Source organism: Lytechinus variegatus, chromosome 3 (assembly GCF_018143015.1).
Source record: "Lytechinus variegatus isolate NC3 chromosome 3, Lvar_3.0, whole genome shotgun sequence".
Taxonomy (NCBI): domain Eukaryota; kingdom Metazoa; phylum Echinodermata; class Echinoidea; order Temnopleuroida; family Toxopneustidae; genus Lytechinus; species Lytechinus variegatus.
This window is the reverse complement of record NC_054742.1, coordinates 11,267,632-11,282,582: the sequence shown is the minus strand read 5'-3', so window position 1 is coordinate 11,282,582 and position 14,951 is coordinate 11,267,632. Positions and strand designations below refer to the sequence as shown.

At 34.4% G+C, this 14,951-nt stretch overlaps 2 protein-coding genes across 2 annotated transcripts in view; one reads left to right on the top strand and one right to left on the bottom strand.

The window, feature by feature from the left end:
• Positions 1–14,853, top strand: part of LOC121410209 (laminin subunit beta-1-like) — a gene marked incomplete at both ends in the record, with an annotated part of 30,046 nt that extends 15,193 nt beyond the window's left edge. The window contains 16 exons of the mRNA XM_041602138.1: positions 385–558; positions 1,756–1,865; positions 2,390–2,614; positions 3,900–4,055; positions 5,205–5,332; positions 6,087–6,207; positions 6,975–7,167; positions 7,687–7,830; positions 8,512–8,743; positions 9,104–9,267; positions 9,750–9,974; positions 10,422–10,642; positions 11,289–11,385; positions 11,792–11,983; positions 13,414–13,597; positions 14,649–14,853. Of these exons, the coding sequence (XP_041458072.1) occupies positions 385–558; positions 1,756–1,865; positions 2,390–2,614; positions 3,900–4,055; positions 5,205–5,332; positions 6,087–6,207; positions 6,975–7,167; positions 7,687–7,830; positions 8,512–8,743; positions 9,104–9,267; positions 9,750–9,974; positions 10,422–10,642; positions 11,289–11,385; positions 11,792–11,983; positions 13,414–13,597; positions 14,649–14,853 (2,771 nt within the window). The remainder of the gene's footprint in view (positions 1–384; positions 559–1,755; positions 1,866–2,389; positions 2,615–3,899; positions 4,056–5,204; positions 5,333–6,086; positions 6,208–6,974; positions 7,168–7,686; positions 7,831–8,511; positions 8,744–9,103; positions 9,268–9,749; positions 9,975–10,421; positions 10,643–11,288; positions 11,386–11,791; positions 11,984–13,413; positions 13,598–14,648) is intronic.
• A 2-nt stretch (positions 14,854–14,855) lies between these two features.
• Positions 14,856–14,951, bottom strand: part of LOC121411964 (dedicator of cytokinesis protein 3-like) — a 52,361-nt gene continuing 52,265 nt past the window's right edge. Inside the window, exon 19 of the mRNA XM_041604875.1 lies at positions 14,856–14,879. Coding sequence (XP_041460809.1) covers positions 14,856–14,879 — 24 coding nt within the window. The remainder of the gene's footprint in view (positions 14,880–14,951) is intronic.

The window sequence follows — 14,951 nt, the reverse complement described above, 5'->3', positions numbered from 1 at the left end:
TTCCAGGGATGTGTCAGATACCACCAAATATTTTATGCAGAAATTATTCTATACTCTAAGAGGGGACATGTAGATGGAATTAATGTAGGAATTACCAATTTGAGTATTCCAAAACCCACTCACTGAAAAAAAACACAAACTCGAAAGAGCAAAAGGTGGAGTAAATTTGCTTCAAAATGTAAATTCAGTAACAACAACTATATTTTGCAAATTGGTGCTCTCTTTAAAAAAAATTGTATTATTCCCATCCCTGTAAAAGCTCTAACAATGAAATTTTCCTTTCTTATGCATTTTTGAATAGCGAGAGTGAGAGATTGTTGTGTGCCATTCTTTTGAATTCACCATTAACACTGATTTTACTTACCTCTGTGAATGCCTTGTTAGCATGTAACTGTGATCCTGCTGGTTCTGAGAATGGGGGTGAGTGTGCTAGCCACACCCAAGGTGACATGGTAGCTGGGATGTGCCTGTGTAAACGCTATGTGACTGGTCAACGATGTGATACCTGTCAGGATGGATACTGGGAACTTAGGGAAGATAATCCAGAAGGTTGCAGAGGTAACGATACTCCATCCCTTCTAAGATCTTTGAGAATGAGTTGATTTATTTTTGCTTTCATAAGTCGAAGTTGAAGATCTGTTTGGTTGGTAATTATATCAGGCCCAGCGGACGGGTGCAATTAACTCGGCCAAAACGCCAGATTTGTTTTAAATTTTTAACGGTTGTCCATGCACATGGAGAGTTCATTTTTTCATGAAAAATTCATTTGCTTATATTTTCGCTGTATGTGAACAAAATTTACTCTAATTTTTAGGACTTATAAAAAATGATGATATCATTCTATCCTGTAAAAATGGTATCAAACAATCAAATAGTTTTAATTTCTCGCTTACTTTCATTTTCGTTGTCTCCAAAACTTACTCTTGAACTTTTTCCAGACATATCTATACCCCGCATTGAATATTCATGAGATTCATTGTGCATATTCATGACATATGTACGGATTTGCATGCCAAGTTTTCGCTGCGCCAAAGTCTTATTATTTGAGAAATCACTGTATGAAAATGGGGTCCTGACACAAAATGACAAGGAGTTATGATACCAGCGAACCAATTCCCACGTGCACCACAAACAAATTCATTGGTTGAAAATTGCAAGGAGTTGGATCATTTCTAGGATTATCCGTATCCTGTGTTTACAAGAACTGATTTTTCACACAAAGTTACCTTAATAGTTACTTTCTGACATATCTCAAAAGTTATGCTCGATTTTACTGCGACACTTTCTCAGCAGTTTAGGTCAATTCAAAACAAAATCAGCCGATAATTGCACCTCACCACTTCGCCTGATATTGCAATTTTTCAATCTCATATTACATGGGGGAGGTGATTTTACTGTTTTAATGTAGAATGCTTTGACATAAGCACTATATAAGCTAGTATAATATTGTGATCTTTATCACCGTATTAGTTTAGTTAATGTATAAAAAGTCAATTTGAAAGAGTTTTCATAGGATCCCTGAAAGAATTTTCAAAGGATTATTTCTTTCTTTGATAAACAAAACAAAAATAATATGCTTATATATTTTATTTAAAAAATAAATAATTCAGAAAAAAGAGTGATCTAAATACAAGGTATTATGGAGTTGTAGGAATTTTTGCCTTTACCAGTATGTTTTTCAGTTCTAAAACAAAATTGTCCTTGAATGTAATTTTCTTGACTGTTAATAAATTTTCTGTGATGTTACTCTCTCAGAATGTGCCTGTAACCTTCTTGGATCTGAGAATAACATGGGATGTGATAAGACTACTGGTAACTGCAGATGTAAGAGATACGTCACTGGCCAGAATTGTGACAGGTGCTATGTAAGTATCTTGCAATCTTATCATTCTAGCTTGAACATTGATAGTATATGTTTACTGTTATACATTTGGAATCAATATTAGAATTGAAATGCACATTGTACTTGAGAGTTATAGTTGTTTTTTTATGTACGTATGAGTGAGTGAATGACTTATAGTTAAAACTAATTCTGTTGGATGTGACACAAATACGTGTTACAAAAATTCACACAAGTTATGAAGCATGAATGGTTTTGGGGTTCCTAAAGAAACAGGTGTGTGCCAAGAACAAAGAAAGATAGGTTAGAACTTGCATACCGGTACTCATGAAAGCAAGTCACATAAAGTTATTGTCTTACACATGAATAAAATGTATATGAATATTGTCACTAATATGAATGGCATGAACAATGTCTCTATGAAATCACCAGTTCTCACCATCGTTTAATGGAATAAAAGGTAAAATAAAAAAGGAAAGAACAAGTAATATGGCAATGATAATTCAGTGGATTCTCATAATGTTGACTTGTGATATTTGAAATTTACAGGAAGGATATTATGGCCTGAGTGCCGATCTTTATGGATGTAAACAATGTGAGTGTGACCCAGGCGGTTCGTACAACAACTCGTGCAACCAGGTTTCAGGACAATGTCCATGCCGACGTAACATTGGAGAACGACAATGCAATACTGTCAACTCAGGCTATTTTTATTACAACATGGATTATTACACATATGAAGCGGAGTATGCACGAGCTGTCGCCGATCTTTCCGTGAGTATAATCTTTGTTAGTTTGCTACTGGAGCTTCTAATTTCCTTATTCTAACTGGGGGGGTTGGGGTTAATGTGACCCCCCCCTCAAAAATTTTTGTCACTACGCCGTCACACAAAATTTTTTGACCGTGCTGCTGGCTGACTTTTTACTTTCAAGTCTTGCGCATCTTTTGAGACCAAATTCTGTTTCTGGTTCTGAAATTACGCTACTTTGTTAGTGCATGTCAGACCCAAAATTGCTCAAAAACCTGATTCCGTGTACAAAGTCAATTCAAATTGTGTTTTTCAACCAAAAATCAGAAATGTATGATAATTTTTCATTTTGTTGGTTTAAATGGATTTATTTTATGCTATTTATGATTGCACAAGGGTCCCTGACAAAGTTCATCGGAAAAAGAATAAAAAATACAAGTTTGAAAAACAAAGAAATACGTAAGAATTTAAAAAACAATAAAATACATAAGAAATTATATTTTGGCAATTTTTTGTCCATATTTGTTACATTTGTAAGAATTTATACTCTTACCAAAAATTAGTATTCTACTAGCTATATTAAGTGAGTTAAAGGCAAAACCATTACAAAAAAATTAGGGCAAATTTCATGTATACGCTTATTTGAATGATTAATGAAAGAATATAAACAATTTTATGAAGATTTTACTATGCAGTCTTGCGGTTTACATTGATCTCTACGTGCATGCACATTTTCTTTGTGATTGCGCAATCAGCAGCTGAGATCTGAGGGGGGTCGAATTGACCCCCCCCCCCCGTATATCCTGGTCAGAAATAGCCCAGTTAAAGTAGGGTTAAGTTCATTGAATAATGCACCAGGTTCCTATAATCAACTAGTTGATTGATATTCATCATTCATAATAAATCTCTACATCTTTTGTTTCATTAGATGAACTTCTTTTACTGATGCATTATAATGAAATTCTTTTTGTCATAGGGTCTATGAAATTTGTTTGCATTGAATATTTTTAGAAAAAAAATAGACTTGATATTTTGAACAAGCTTGATGATCATTCGATATCTTTACTGTTAATAAACAAAATAATAGAGATATATCAATTTCTTCTCTCGGTACTGAAATTGGATACATTAACATTGATTAACTTGTTCTGATTGGTCACCTCTCATGCATTTTTTTTTTAATCTTGAAAAGACATTAATACATTTTATGATTAATACCTTATTTACCTTCTTTTAATGCGTTCATTTGTTCATATACCAGACTCTCTAGAATGTAATTTCATTTCGTTAACATATTTTTTCATCCTTAGTTGGTTGACTATTATCCCCGTATGAGAGAAGTTGATTACATTGGATGGACTGGTCCTGGGTTTATGAGGATACATGAAGGAGGTGGTATTGAGTTTACTGTTAGTAATCTTCCAATGTCTGGTGATTATGATCTTATCCTCAGATATGAACCATTGGTAAGTATGTCAAAGTAGACTATATCATCATTTCATTCAGTACATGATATCTCTGTTATTATTTTTGTGTACATATATATTGTATCACTAGATGGAAAATATAATCATTGTCAATAGAATAAGGTTGCACTTTTCCAGTACGAATAGAAACATGTTGCTCACTCGCCCTTTAAACAAGTCATGATAAAGATTTATGATGTAGTTTTATTCAGGCCTGGATTTATTCATTGGTGAAATAACAGAAAGACCTTGAGTAACAGTCAATATGTGCTTTCCACTGTACAGCCTTCAGCTTAGATTACTCTGCATTCATGATGATAATCTTCAATTCCTTTTCCCGTCTTCCACCAACTTGTACACTCAATCTTTGTGGAGCTTATTACGAGTATTTAATTCAAGTAGCATCTTTTTCAAAAGTGTGTTTTGTGCAATAAATTGTTTTTGATACCAGGTGTGACTTAATAAATTGCCCTTTTGTACTTTATGGCTGTGATAGTGGAAATAAGAGTTAAAAATAACGATGATTATCTAACTCCAGCTAAATCGACTTCACTAAATGCCTTTTGCATTTAGTTTATGAGCACACAGTTTTGGCCTTTGACCCATGCAGTTTTGTGATGATATTGAGATATCCAACAAATTTTTATTGAAAGTAGCACGAATTGGATAATAACCAGTTATTGAGTAATTGCTGTTCATGGCCCTGGAACCATTGCATACTTTTTGTATCATTTTCATGAAATTATTAATCAATTATAAGCTTTGACACTCTTGACAGTGTTCTTTTTAATTGCTACCCCAACATTTTTTGATGTTTTTAATTTACTTATATTATTGTATTTGTTTATGATAAATAGTGTTAAGTCTCCATTTATTATTTTTTTATTTTTTTTTTCAAATTGTTTTAGCCCAGTCAAGCTGTAGCTTGGCAAAGGAAATCAGGGTCAGTCTACCCTAATCAGGGTCAATCTACTATGAGTGGCTTCCTACCAAAGTATTTTGAACTTGTCCAGATTATGTAGAAAGCCTGAGCAAAGTAACTGAACCAGGTTGCTCTTTGTTCTATCAATCTGGCCAAAATTAACTTGATCAGCACATTATAGTTTGTTATATTTCCTTATAATAAACCAAAGTGAATATTTCTTTCAGCTTCCTGGAGTTTGGGAAGATGTAAGGATCACTATTAATCGTCCTGGTGAGATCCCAACACAGAGCGTATGTGGTAATACTATTCCTCAAGATGACCTTCTTGTTACATCCTTGCCATCAGGAAGCAGGTAAATACATTCAATTCAGATTTATTTGATATTCGTGTACTGGCTATTTAGTAGTTGATTCTTTAGTTCTTTAGTATCTTTATATCTTTTTCTTTATTATATTTAATGCATGAGGCAGCATTCTCGTGTTTGTTTAACTTGTTTTTCTGGGTACCAGTGACTGCCAGGAAAGTCTGGCTGGCAACCAGGGATAGGCTAGTGGACTGCCAGGAGACACTGATATAGGGGGTGCCTTGGGTTAGCTACTCAGGGTACCGGCTCTTTTTCTTGAGCACCCATATTAAATGGCTACAGAAACACAGAACGAAACACACTCTCAAGGATTTCCAAGAGGGGGGGGAATGATGAGCCACAGGTTGATCTTGATGCCTGCAAGAAACGTCTCAGACCAAGGAATTCATCCAATGTTTCTGTGTGCCCAGTTTGCTGGTGTGGAAGGGTGTTTGGCAGCTTCTGAGGCAGCAGAGAAGGGTTCTGCTTGGATTTGGACCAAGTATGTCCAAAGGAAGAGGGTAAACAGCAATTAAGCAATATTTTCTTGTCGTTTATTTCTTTCTTTCTTCCTTTTTTTCTGTTACCAGTGGGGAAGGTAGTGCTTTGCACTGCTGGCCCACAACCAAGAGGTAGTATTTTTTCTAACAGGCCGAAACTCCCAGTGACTGTTGGAAAATAATTGAGGAGTCCCCCTGGTAATGCATGAATGATCCTGCTGTCATAATTACAATTTATAAATAAATTATATGTTTATTTCCAGACATGTTGTCTTGAGTAATCCAGTGTGTCTTGAGACTGGGAAGACATATACTATCCGAGTAGACTTCACACGATACAGCTCTGATAACCAGGACAGCAATGCACAAATTCTACTTGACTCAGTAAGTAATGATAATAATGATATTGATGATGTAATTTTATGAAGCGCACACACACCGTCCGAAGATGCTCATGGCACTATTCTAGCAGCAGTTCAGTTGTATATAGTATACTCAGACAAATTACAAATAAATATTTTAACAAATTTCTACAAATCGATGTTAAATTGCATAGTAGAAAAGGTACAATCTTTACCTCGAATACAGTTTTGCACCACTCAACATAATTCCTAGCTACACCCTGATGGGGCCTGGTGCCCTCCTGCTTGCTGCTCCATTCACCAACAATTTAAGGGACAAGCCTGGTCAGCTCACTACTCACAGAAATTGTAAATAAGCCTTAAAGGGCACCAGCCTCCAAAAGAAAGCAAGTGAGACCAGACCAGATAATCCTCCCAGAATATCACTGAAATCCTCTATAGCACTCATGTTTATGTAACTGACCAAAAATATTAGTGGAGAAATAAGAGAGATCCTGAATAAACTTATATTCCAATTGGAATATTTGACTAGGCTCTGTCAATATCTTTTTTCCAGCAATATTAATAGCTGCCTGAGATATATATAAGGCCTTACAACTACACCAAGTATTTTTTTTTTAAATAGTTGGCCATGTGTCTTTCTAACTTATTTATCCATCACATTGATCCATCAGAGATGATAGAATTTCTATGTCAAAGTCATGTTGGTGTTTATTGTTAGCCTCATCATTGTGACTATCATTTGTACACCAAGGGTGTGATTATTCTTTATTGTCTCATCGTTTGTAGTTGGTTGTGATGCCAAGGGCTACCATCTATCCCATCTTCCAAGGACCAGATCCAATTGAGCAATACCGTCGTGAGCAATGGGAATATTATCGTTGTGGAGAAGCTCACATGGCTGCTCACCATGCAACTCTATCTGATATCTGTAAAGAGCTCATGTTCAGCATGTCTGCACTTGCCTTTGATGGTGCACTTCGTAAGTCACTTCATGATCCTTGTCTTTGAATATGATATCTTTAATAATAGAGAAATGGTCCAGAATGCAATTCTACTTATTGTTTCTAAATATTAACTTAATAGAAATGAAAGTGATGAGGTATGACTGTTTGGTTTATTGGCCTGAATGCTTAACTAAAGAAAGTGCGTTTCAAGCCCTTTTCTTGCTATTTGCTTGAAAATGTTCATTGAAAAAAATTGCAATTCCTTGTTAGAAAGAATTGTGTTGGTCAGTATGGCTTTGATTTCCTTGAATGTATTTAACATGACTGCTAGTGTTGAAACCAAATGCAATTCTCAATAAGAGCAAAAAATAACAGAAGCAAATGCATTGTTTTGTAAGTAATTACTTGGGCATTCTGCTTGCCTTTAGCTAGCATTTGATGTTTGTTTCAACAAGAGCAGACTCAGCATTACAAACAATTCAAATATAAGTTTGAATGGCACATTGAATGAATTGCCATTTGAATGTTGACTGATCTCATGTTTATATTTCCAGCTTGCCAATGTGATCCAGCTGGCTCACTGAGCAACATATGTGATGAGACTGGTGGACAATGTCAGTGTAAACCCAATGTGATTGGCCGTACATGCAATCAGTGTGCTCCTGGAACATATGGCTTTGGGCCTGAAGGATGTACTCGTAAGTAAACCCATTCTTAATCCTCCTGATAAGCATTTCATTAACATCAAGTTGTCAGATCTGAAGATTTTTATTGATTATGAAAGGCTTAAAAGCACAGGTCTGTGACTGTTGGTAACTGCCTGATGATAAAATTCTCCCCTAATGGATTTGCACAAAGTACATTTCAGGTTGTGTGCAGTCAGAAGCTTAGTAAACAGGGTAGCAACAACATTTGTCCAGAAAAAAATTGAGCTAAAAGTGTTTTCACGTTTTTGTTTACTGAATTAATTCTGCATGGAGACTATTAATCCTCTAATATTTTCTTTGATTTTTTGCATTCCGTTTTGCATCATTGACACTGATAGTTATTTTGTAAAGGTTAAGAATGATAGCTATCAGAAAGATTAGCTGATGCAATGATGAAGGAGAAACTTCATTTTAGAGAAACTATTATAGTTGTCAAATGTAATTGTACAAATGTTCAATTTTGCAACATTCACATGCAAATGTTTAAACTGTTATTCCTTACATCCATATGTTTAGTCCTCTTCAATTCATCATGTGAGGATCTTGGTTGTCAATAAATTGGTGTAAATTTTTATTCGTCCATGTAGTTTTCAAAGGACTATTTCTAATGAATTAGGGACTTTTTTTTTAACATTGTCAGTGTAATCTCTCTTTCTATACCCCTTTCTATAGCTTGTAACTGTGATGGAACTGGTTCATTGAATGAGTTCTGTAATCAGCTAACAGGTCAGTGCCCCTGCAGACCCAATACATATGGACAGCAATGTAATGAATGCCAACCAGGGTACTGGAACTTCCCTAACTGTCAACGTTGTAATTGCAATGGACACGCTGACCTTTGTGATCCACGTACAGGAGAGTGTATTGATTGCCAAAGCAACACCGCTGGATTTGAATGTGAAAGGTACATGTAGGAAGAAAACAAGCACAGAGCATGACCCGGCACTGATTTCTTTGTATATAAGTTCTCATGATATTATGATGCCAGTGTATGAGGAATATAGATATGGTCTGAATTTTTGAAAAGATATTTCTTATTCTAGTTGTGGAATCTCTTAAAGTACTCGGTAAAATGAATCCACCTTTGTTTTTGTAGAAATTATTTACATACCACCTATTGTTGCAGTATAGGTATAACATTACGTTAAGGACATGATTAATTTATTAATTTGTAAATGAGTTGGATTGACCCCGACAGCCTGGTTGTATGCCATAGAACGATAATGAAACATAATCTTGAATGTCATTTTGTTTATGTAATCAGATGCAAGCGAGGTTACTATGGGGATCCCACAAGAGGCTCCGCATTGCCATGTCAGGCATGTCTTTGTCCGGGAGGAGCTGGTAGCGGGAATCAATTTGCTGAGACTTGCCAACTAGACCAGGGAACTCAAACTGTTCAGTGTGATTGTTTTGCTGGATACACAGGTATGAAGCCATACTCAATTTGATATATCCCATCTTACAGGATACATGATGTGGAAAGAGACCAAGTTATTTACTATTCAAATAATTAGACACACAGATGTAATATAGTATGCTAGTCCTAGTATTCCACCATACACAAAACATTGGAGGTTGCTAGAATGCAGCTATATTTGGTAGAGAATTTTGGAATAGAAATTTAGTTAGGTGCATAAATCATGATGAATTTAAAATGTATTCAAATACAATTAGACCCTATATGCTGTTCATCATGGCTATTTGGGGAAAAAAACACCAATCGGCTGTAAAGATTAGGTTGAATAAATAACATTTCTTTGAGTATAGTTTCCTGTATGAATTGTCAGTGTCGGTGAATAAATATATAAATGGAAAATTCTGTTTTGTTCTTTATTCACTTGATGTAAATGTTCTGAGATAAAGTCATTTGCTCCTTACCTCACCTTTTATGTTGTTTGTTTGATCAGGTATCCGCTGTGATCAGTGTGATAATAACTACTTTGGAAACCCAACTGAACCCAGAGGTGTTTGTAACCTGTGTAACTGTAATGGTAATACTCTATCTAGTACACCAGGCAACTGTGATGCAAGGACTGGACGATGTTTGAAATGTCTTTATAACACTGCTGGTTTCAACTGTGAAGAATGTGCCCCAGGATTCTATGGGGATGCAATCCAACGAACATGCAGAGGTATGCATATTACTTCTTAGTCCACTTTTAAAATTTTATTCCACTTCATTGTTGTGATATCATTTTTGTCTTCAGAGAACACTGCCTACTATGAACTGATGTATAGAAATATGTATGAAGATGTATATTTAAAAAATCTGACATTTCTATATATATTTTTTCATGAATGAAATTCCTTTCATGTAAGGAATTTTTGTAAGAGACATACATTTATTATACACTCCAGAGGCTAAAAAGATTACTATTCAAACAAACTTTGCAATGTCTTCTAACAGACATTCTGTCACTTATTGTTGATAAAAATGATGAGTTCTCGTAGATGTTGTTCTTGGAGATATTACACGGATTACAAGAAAATTGGAAATAAAATTTGTTAAAAATTTTGCTGGGGGGGGATGAGTGAAGAATGGTGTGATTGATAAAGAAGTTCTGTTTTCTCCTCTGTAGATTGCCAATGTAACGTCCTTGGAACTGACCGTTCACAGTGTGACCTTGATAATAACTGTGGTGTTTGTGACCCTGTCTCTGGTCAATGTCCATGTCTACCTAATGTACTTGGTCAACAGTGTGACCGCTGTGCTCAAGACCATTGGAAGTTGGCCAGTGGTACCGGATGTGAGGCATGCAATTGCTGTTCATATGGAGCTGTCTCATCAAGATGTGATGAGGTAAGATGCTGAGAGATTTACCTGCTCTTGTTTGAATTATATCAGATAATCTTGTAAATGATTAGATATTTATGATTGATAATTACATTGGAAGCTTGTGGCTCCCTCAAGATAAGCACAGCTTGCATAATAAGTACTATCATATTTGATTTTACCATCCAGTGATGGAGACCATGGTCTAAATGTTTGACATCAACAGCCAATTGATATAAAGAATTCCAAATTTACCGTCAAGCTTAATTAGAAAAATATATCAAACGTTGTCCTTTATGAAAAAAGTTGAAGTCATTCTTTGATGTCCTTTCTTTATTGTTTTTTTTATTTCTCATTGTACATATGTCTGATTGTGTTCAAAAATTGATTAAGATAGAATTTAACTGAAAAAATATTCAAAGTATGCGAAATAAGCAGTATGTTGTAGCAATTTTATATTTCATTTCTTTGTACACAAAATCCTGTAAAATGCCTTTTTTGCGGGAATGTTCATTTGCAGAATTTGCTGTGACTTTACATCCCCGTGCATCCATTTTTCATACACCTGGTACCAAATGATTTACAAGATGTAATGAGAAAATCATGAATTACACTTGATGAACTTTATTCATTCTTCCTATTTTTATTTGACTGGGTTTTTTTTATGTTGCAGTTCACTGGTCAGTGTGCCTGTAGGTCTGGCTTTGGTGGAAGGGAGTGCTGTGACTGTGAAGCTAACTTTTGGGGAGATCCTAGGGAAGGATGCTATGGTAAGCTACAGTCTGTCCATTTTGAATTAGACAAACAAGATAGAGCAAAAGGTGTAATCACATGAACTAGTAATGAATTTTATGTTTGATATATTGGATCTTGTATAAGAAAATATATCTATTTTTATACAGTCATGGCATTTGGCAAATTTATCTTATTTTCTTAATCATGATTCTTTAATTGGAAGAAATAAGAGTATACAAATATGCAATCAATATACTGCCCCTTCCATTCATGATCATTGTGATATGAAATGATTGGCAGACTGTAGACCTTTTGCAAAGTATTGTATCGATATGCATACTATTTCCTTGTGGTAGAGTTTAACAAGGCTTTTTATTCTGATTCCGGCCCCCCCCCTTTAATTCATTCTTACAAGAGATTATATTGATATTGATATTACAGAATGTGACTGTGATCCTCAAGGATCTGCTACCAGCCAATGTGAACGAGGTACAGGACAGTGTGTATGTCTACCTGGTGTGACAGGATATAGATGTGACCAGTGTGCCCGTGGTACTACTGGAGAATTACCACGTTGTGAACCCTGTGGAGAGTGCTTTGATGAGTGGGATCGTATCATTCTTCTTCTTAGGAGTAAGTTCATAATCATTTAATATTGCTATTTTAAGTGTATGTGCATGGAATTCTGTTGGAAAAATCATATTTGAAGGAAAGTGACAGACTTCAAACGTGTGATGAAGGAATATGTATGTCTAACATAATGGTGATTTTTTTTTACCTGATTGTGAAGATAGTATGAATTGAGCAACCAGAGGCCCAAAGGCTTAACATCATCTCTGAAGGACCTTGTAGTATAGATGAATGACAAAGGGCACTAACGTATTAACTGTTTCCCGGCCATAGACATAATTCCTCATGTGCCACACTGGGTTTAGAGTGCAATGTTTAGATGGGTTTCACATGGATTATGCTCATTCAACTCACAGTAACTCTTGATTGGTGTATTGCAAATAAAATACACTTTACAATGTGATATGTAGACTAGGATATGTAGACTAGGTCAGTTTTGTCTGAGGTAAAGAGTTAAGTGTAATGGAACCCAAGTCATTAGAGGATTGCATTACCATGGCTCTAGGACTGAGCCAATATGCCTCAATTATAAAAAATACAATCATAACTGTTAGATAATAGTATATTCAGTTTAAATTCTGAAAGTTGTTTAAATTTATAAGCTTTCTCTTCTATGCTTCATTCTGTGTAAATGATTTACAGAGTTATTGATTTTGAAATGACATCAAAACTTTGTACTAAAACTGAGAAAATATATAATCTTTCATTCTAGTAATTCGTGCTAACATCTGTGTTTTGATTGTCCCATCACACATGTAATTAAAGTCCAAGTCCACCCCAGAAAAAAACATTGATCTGAATAAGTAGAGAAAAATCAAACAAGCATAACGCTAAAAATTTCATCAAAATTGGATGTAAAATAAGAAAGTTATGACATTTTAAAGTTTTGCTTATTTTTCACAAAACAGTTATATGCACAACTCTGTGACATGAAAATGAGTCAGTCAATGATGTCCCTCACTTACTATTACTTTTGTTTTTATTGTTTGAATTATACACTATTTCATTTTTACAGATTTGACAATAAGGACCAACTTGACTGAATCATATAGTATTACACAAGGCTAATTCCACATGTTCAGAGAGGAATTATTTGTTGTTACTTGACAATGAGGAGAAGATTAGAATATTTTTATATTTAGTATAGTAAGATACAAAAGTAATAGTGAGTGGATGACGTCATCAGTTTACTCATTTGTATACCAACTAAAATGTGCATATAATTGTGTGGTGAAGTTAAGCAAAACTTTAGAATGTCATTATTTCTTATTCTTATTTTACATCCAATTTTGATGAATTTTTCAGTGTTATGCTTGTTGGATTTTTATCTTTTTATTCAAAACAACTTTTGTTGGGGTAGAGTTGGCCTTTAAAATAGAAAGTTGAGTTTCTATTAGTTTTCTGTAATTTTTTATTCATTTTTTTTCTTACAGATGAGACTTATGATTTGATCGCACGTGCACAAAACATCAAGGTATCTGGAGTATCTGGTGTCTATGATCGAGAGTTTAATCGTCTTGAAGATCTAGTAGAGTATGCCGAATCTTTGATCCGAGGTGCTCCCTCTGTCACAGAAAATGATGTAGTTAACATTCAGAGTGAACTGGATGATATCAGGTACAGTTTCAAAGCTTATACCATATATGACATTGAATAATTATATACAATACAAAGGAAAATATACAAAGTAGGTAAAATTTAATCATCACCAAATACTCTCCCATGACCATCATCATCATGACCTTCATTTTCACCATTATCACTGTCATCTTCATCATTATATAAATATTATCCTTCCTATATATATCATCCTTCCTAAATATAATGGAAATAATGTGAATGCTTGTAATATAAATTGTTTTTACTTTTTCCCACAACAGGAGTTTAACTGAACTTCTGTCCTATAGTAAACTTATTTTGTTGAAGTTATCCTATATAAGACCTTTGTCCAATCATAAATTTACATAAAATGCAAATGCCTGTACATCATATTTTCTTGTTCATCCATCAAAGTGTAACTTCGCTCTAACAAAATTCTTATTTATTAAAAGGAGAAAATCAAACAATCTTAATGCCTAAAATTTCATCAAAGTAAGACAGGTTGTACATTTTAAAGTTTTGTCTTATTCTATAAAAAAATATATGCTTTCTTTGTATGGAAATGCAGGAAACAAGAATGTCACCTACTCACTATTTCTTTTTTATTTTATTATATGCTATATTAGATGTTCTAATTTTCTCCTTACTATGATGTGAAACGAGTTATTCCTCCTTCAAAATAAGGAATTGTCATTTTTGAAAACTATTGTGATTTTTATGAAGAGTCTGTCAAAATCTGCAAAAATTGGAATACTGTATAATTGAAACAATTAGATATAAAAGATATCGTGAGTAAGTGACATAATCAACTCATTTGCATGTCCCTGCTTTGTGTGTATAAGTACTTTGTAAAAAATAAGCATAATTTTAAAATGTCAACATTCTCATCTAACATCATTTTATCAAACAATATTAAGCATTAAGCTTTTTTTCTATTTATTTCAGAAATTTTTGTGGGGGAGTGGACTTGCCCTTTAACAAACATTAAAATGTATGTCATCTTTTATATTTATATGATTGTCGAGCATTTTGACAAAGATAGAAATGAACTCATACTTTTTTTTAACAGAGATACTCTTGAACGTTACCATGAGGAAGTACTAGGGTTAGAAGATATGCAAAGGCGTACACGTGGCAACATTGCTCGCGCTAACCGTGAACTTGACCTACTGGAAAGAGAAGCTGATGAACTTAAAGCAGATGCTGAGAATTTACAGAGGGAAAGTTATGATTTTGGAACAGCAAATGTAGAAGGTATATATCTCATTGATAAGAGTTACTTTATTGGAATGTATTGTTTCTATTGTAATAAACATATAGTAGTGTCATTGTTAGTGAATGATATGATGAATTTTAGTTGGAGAATAAAATG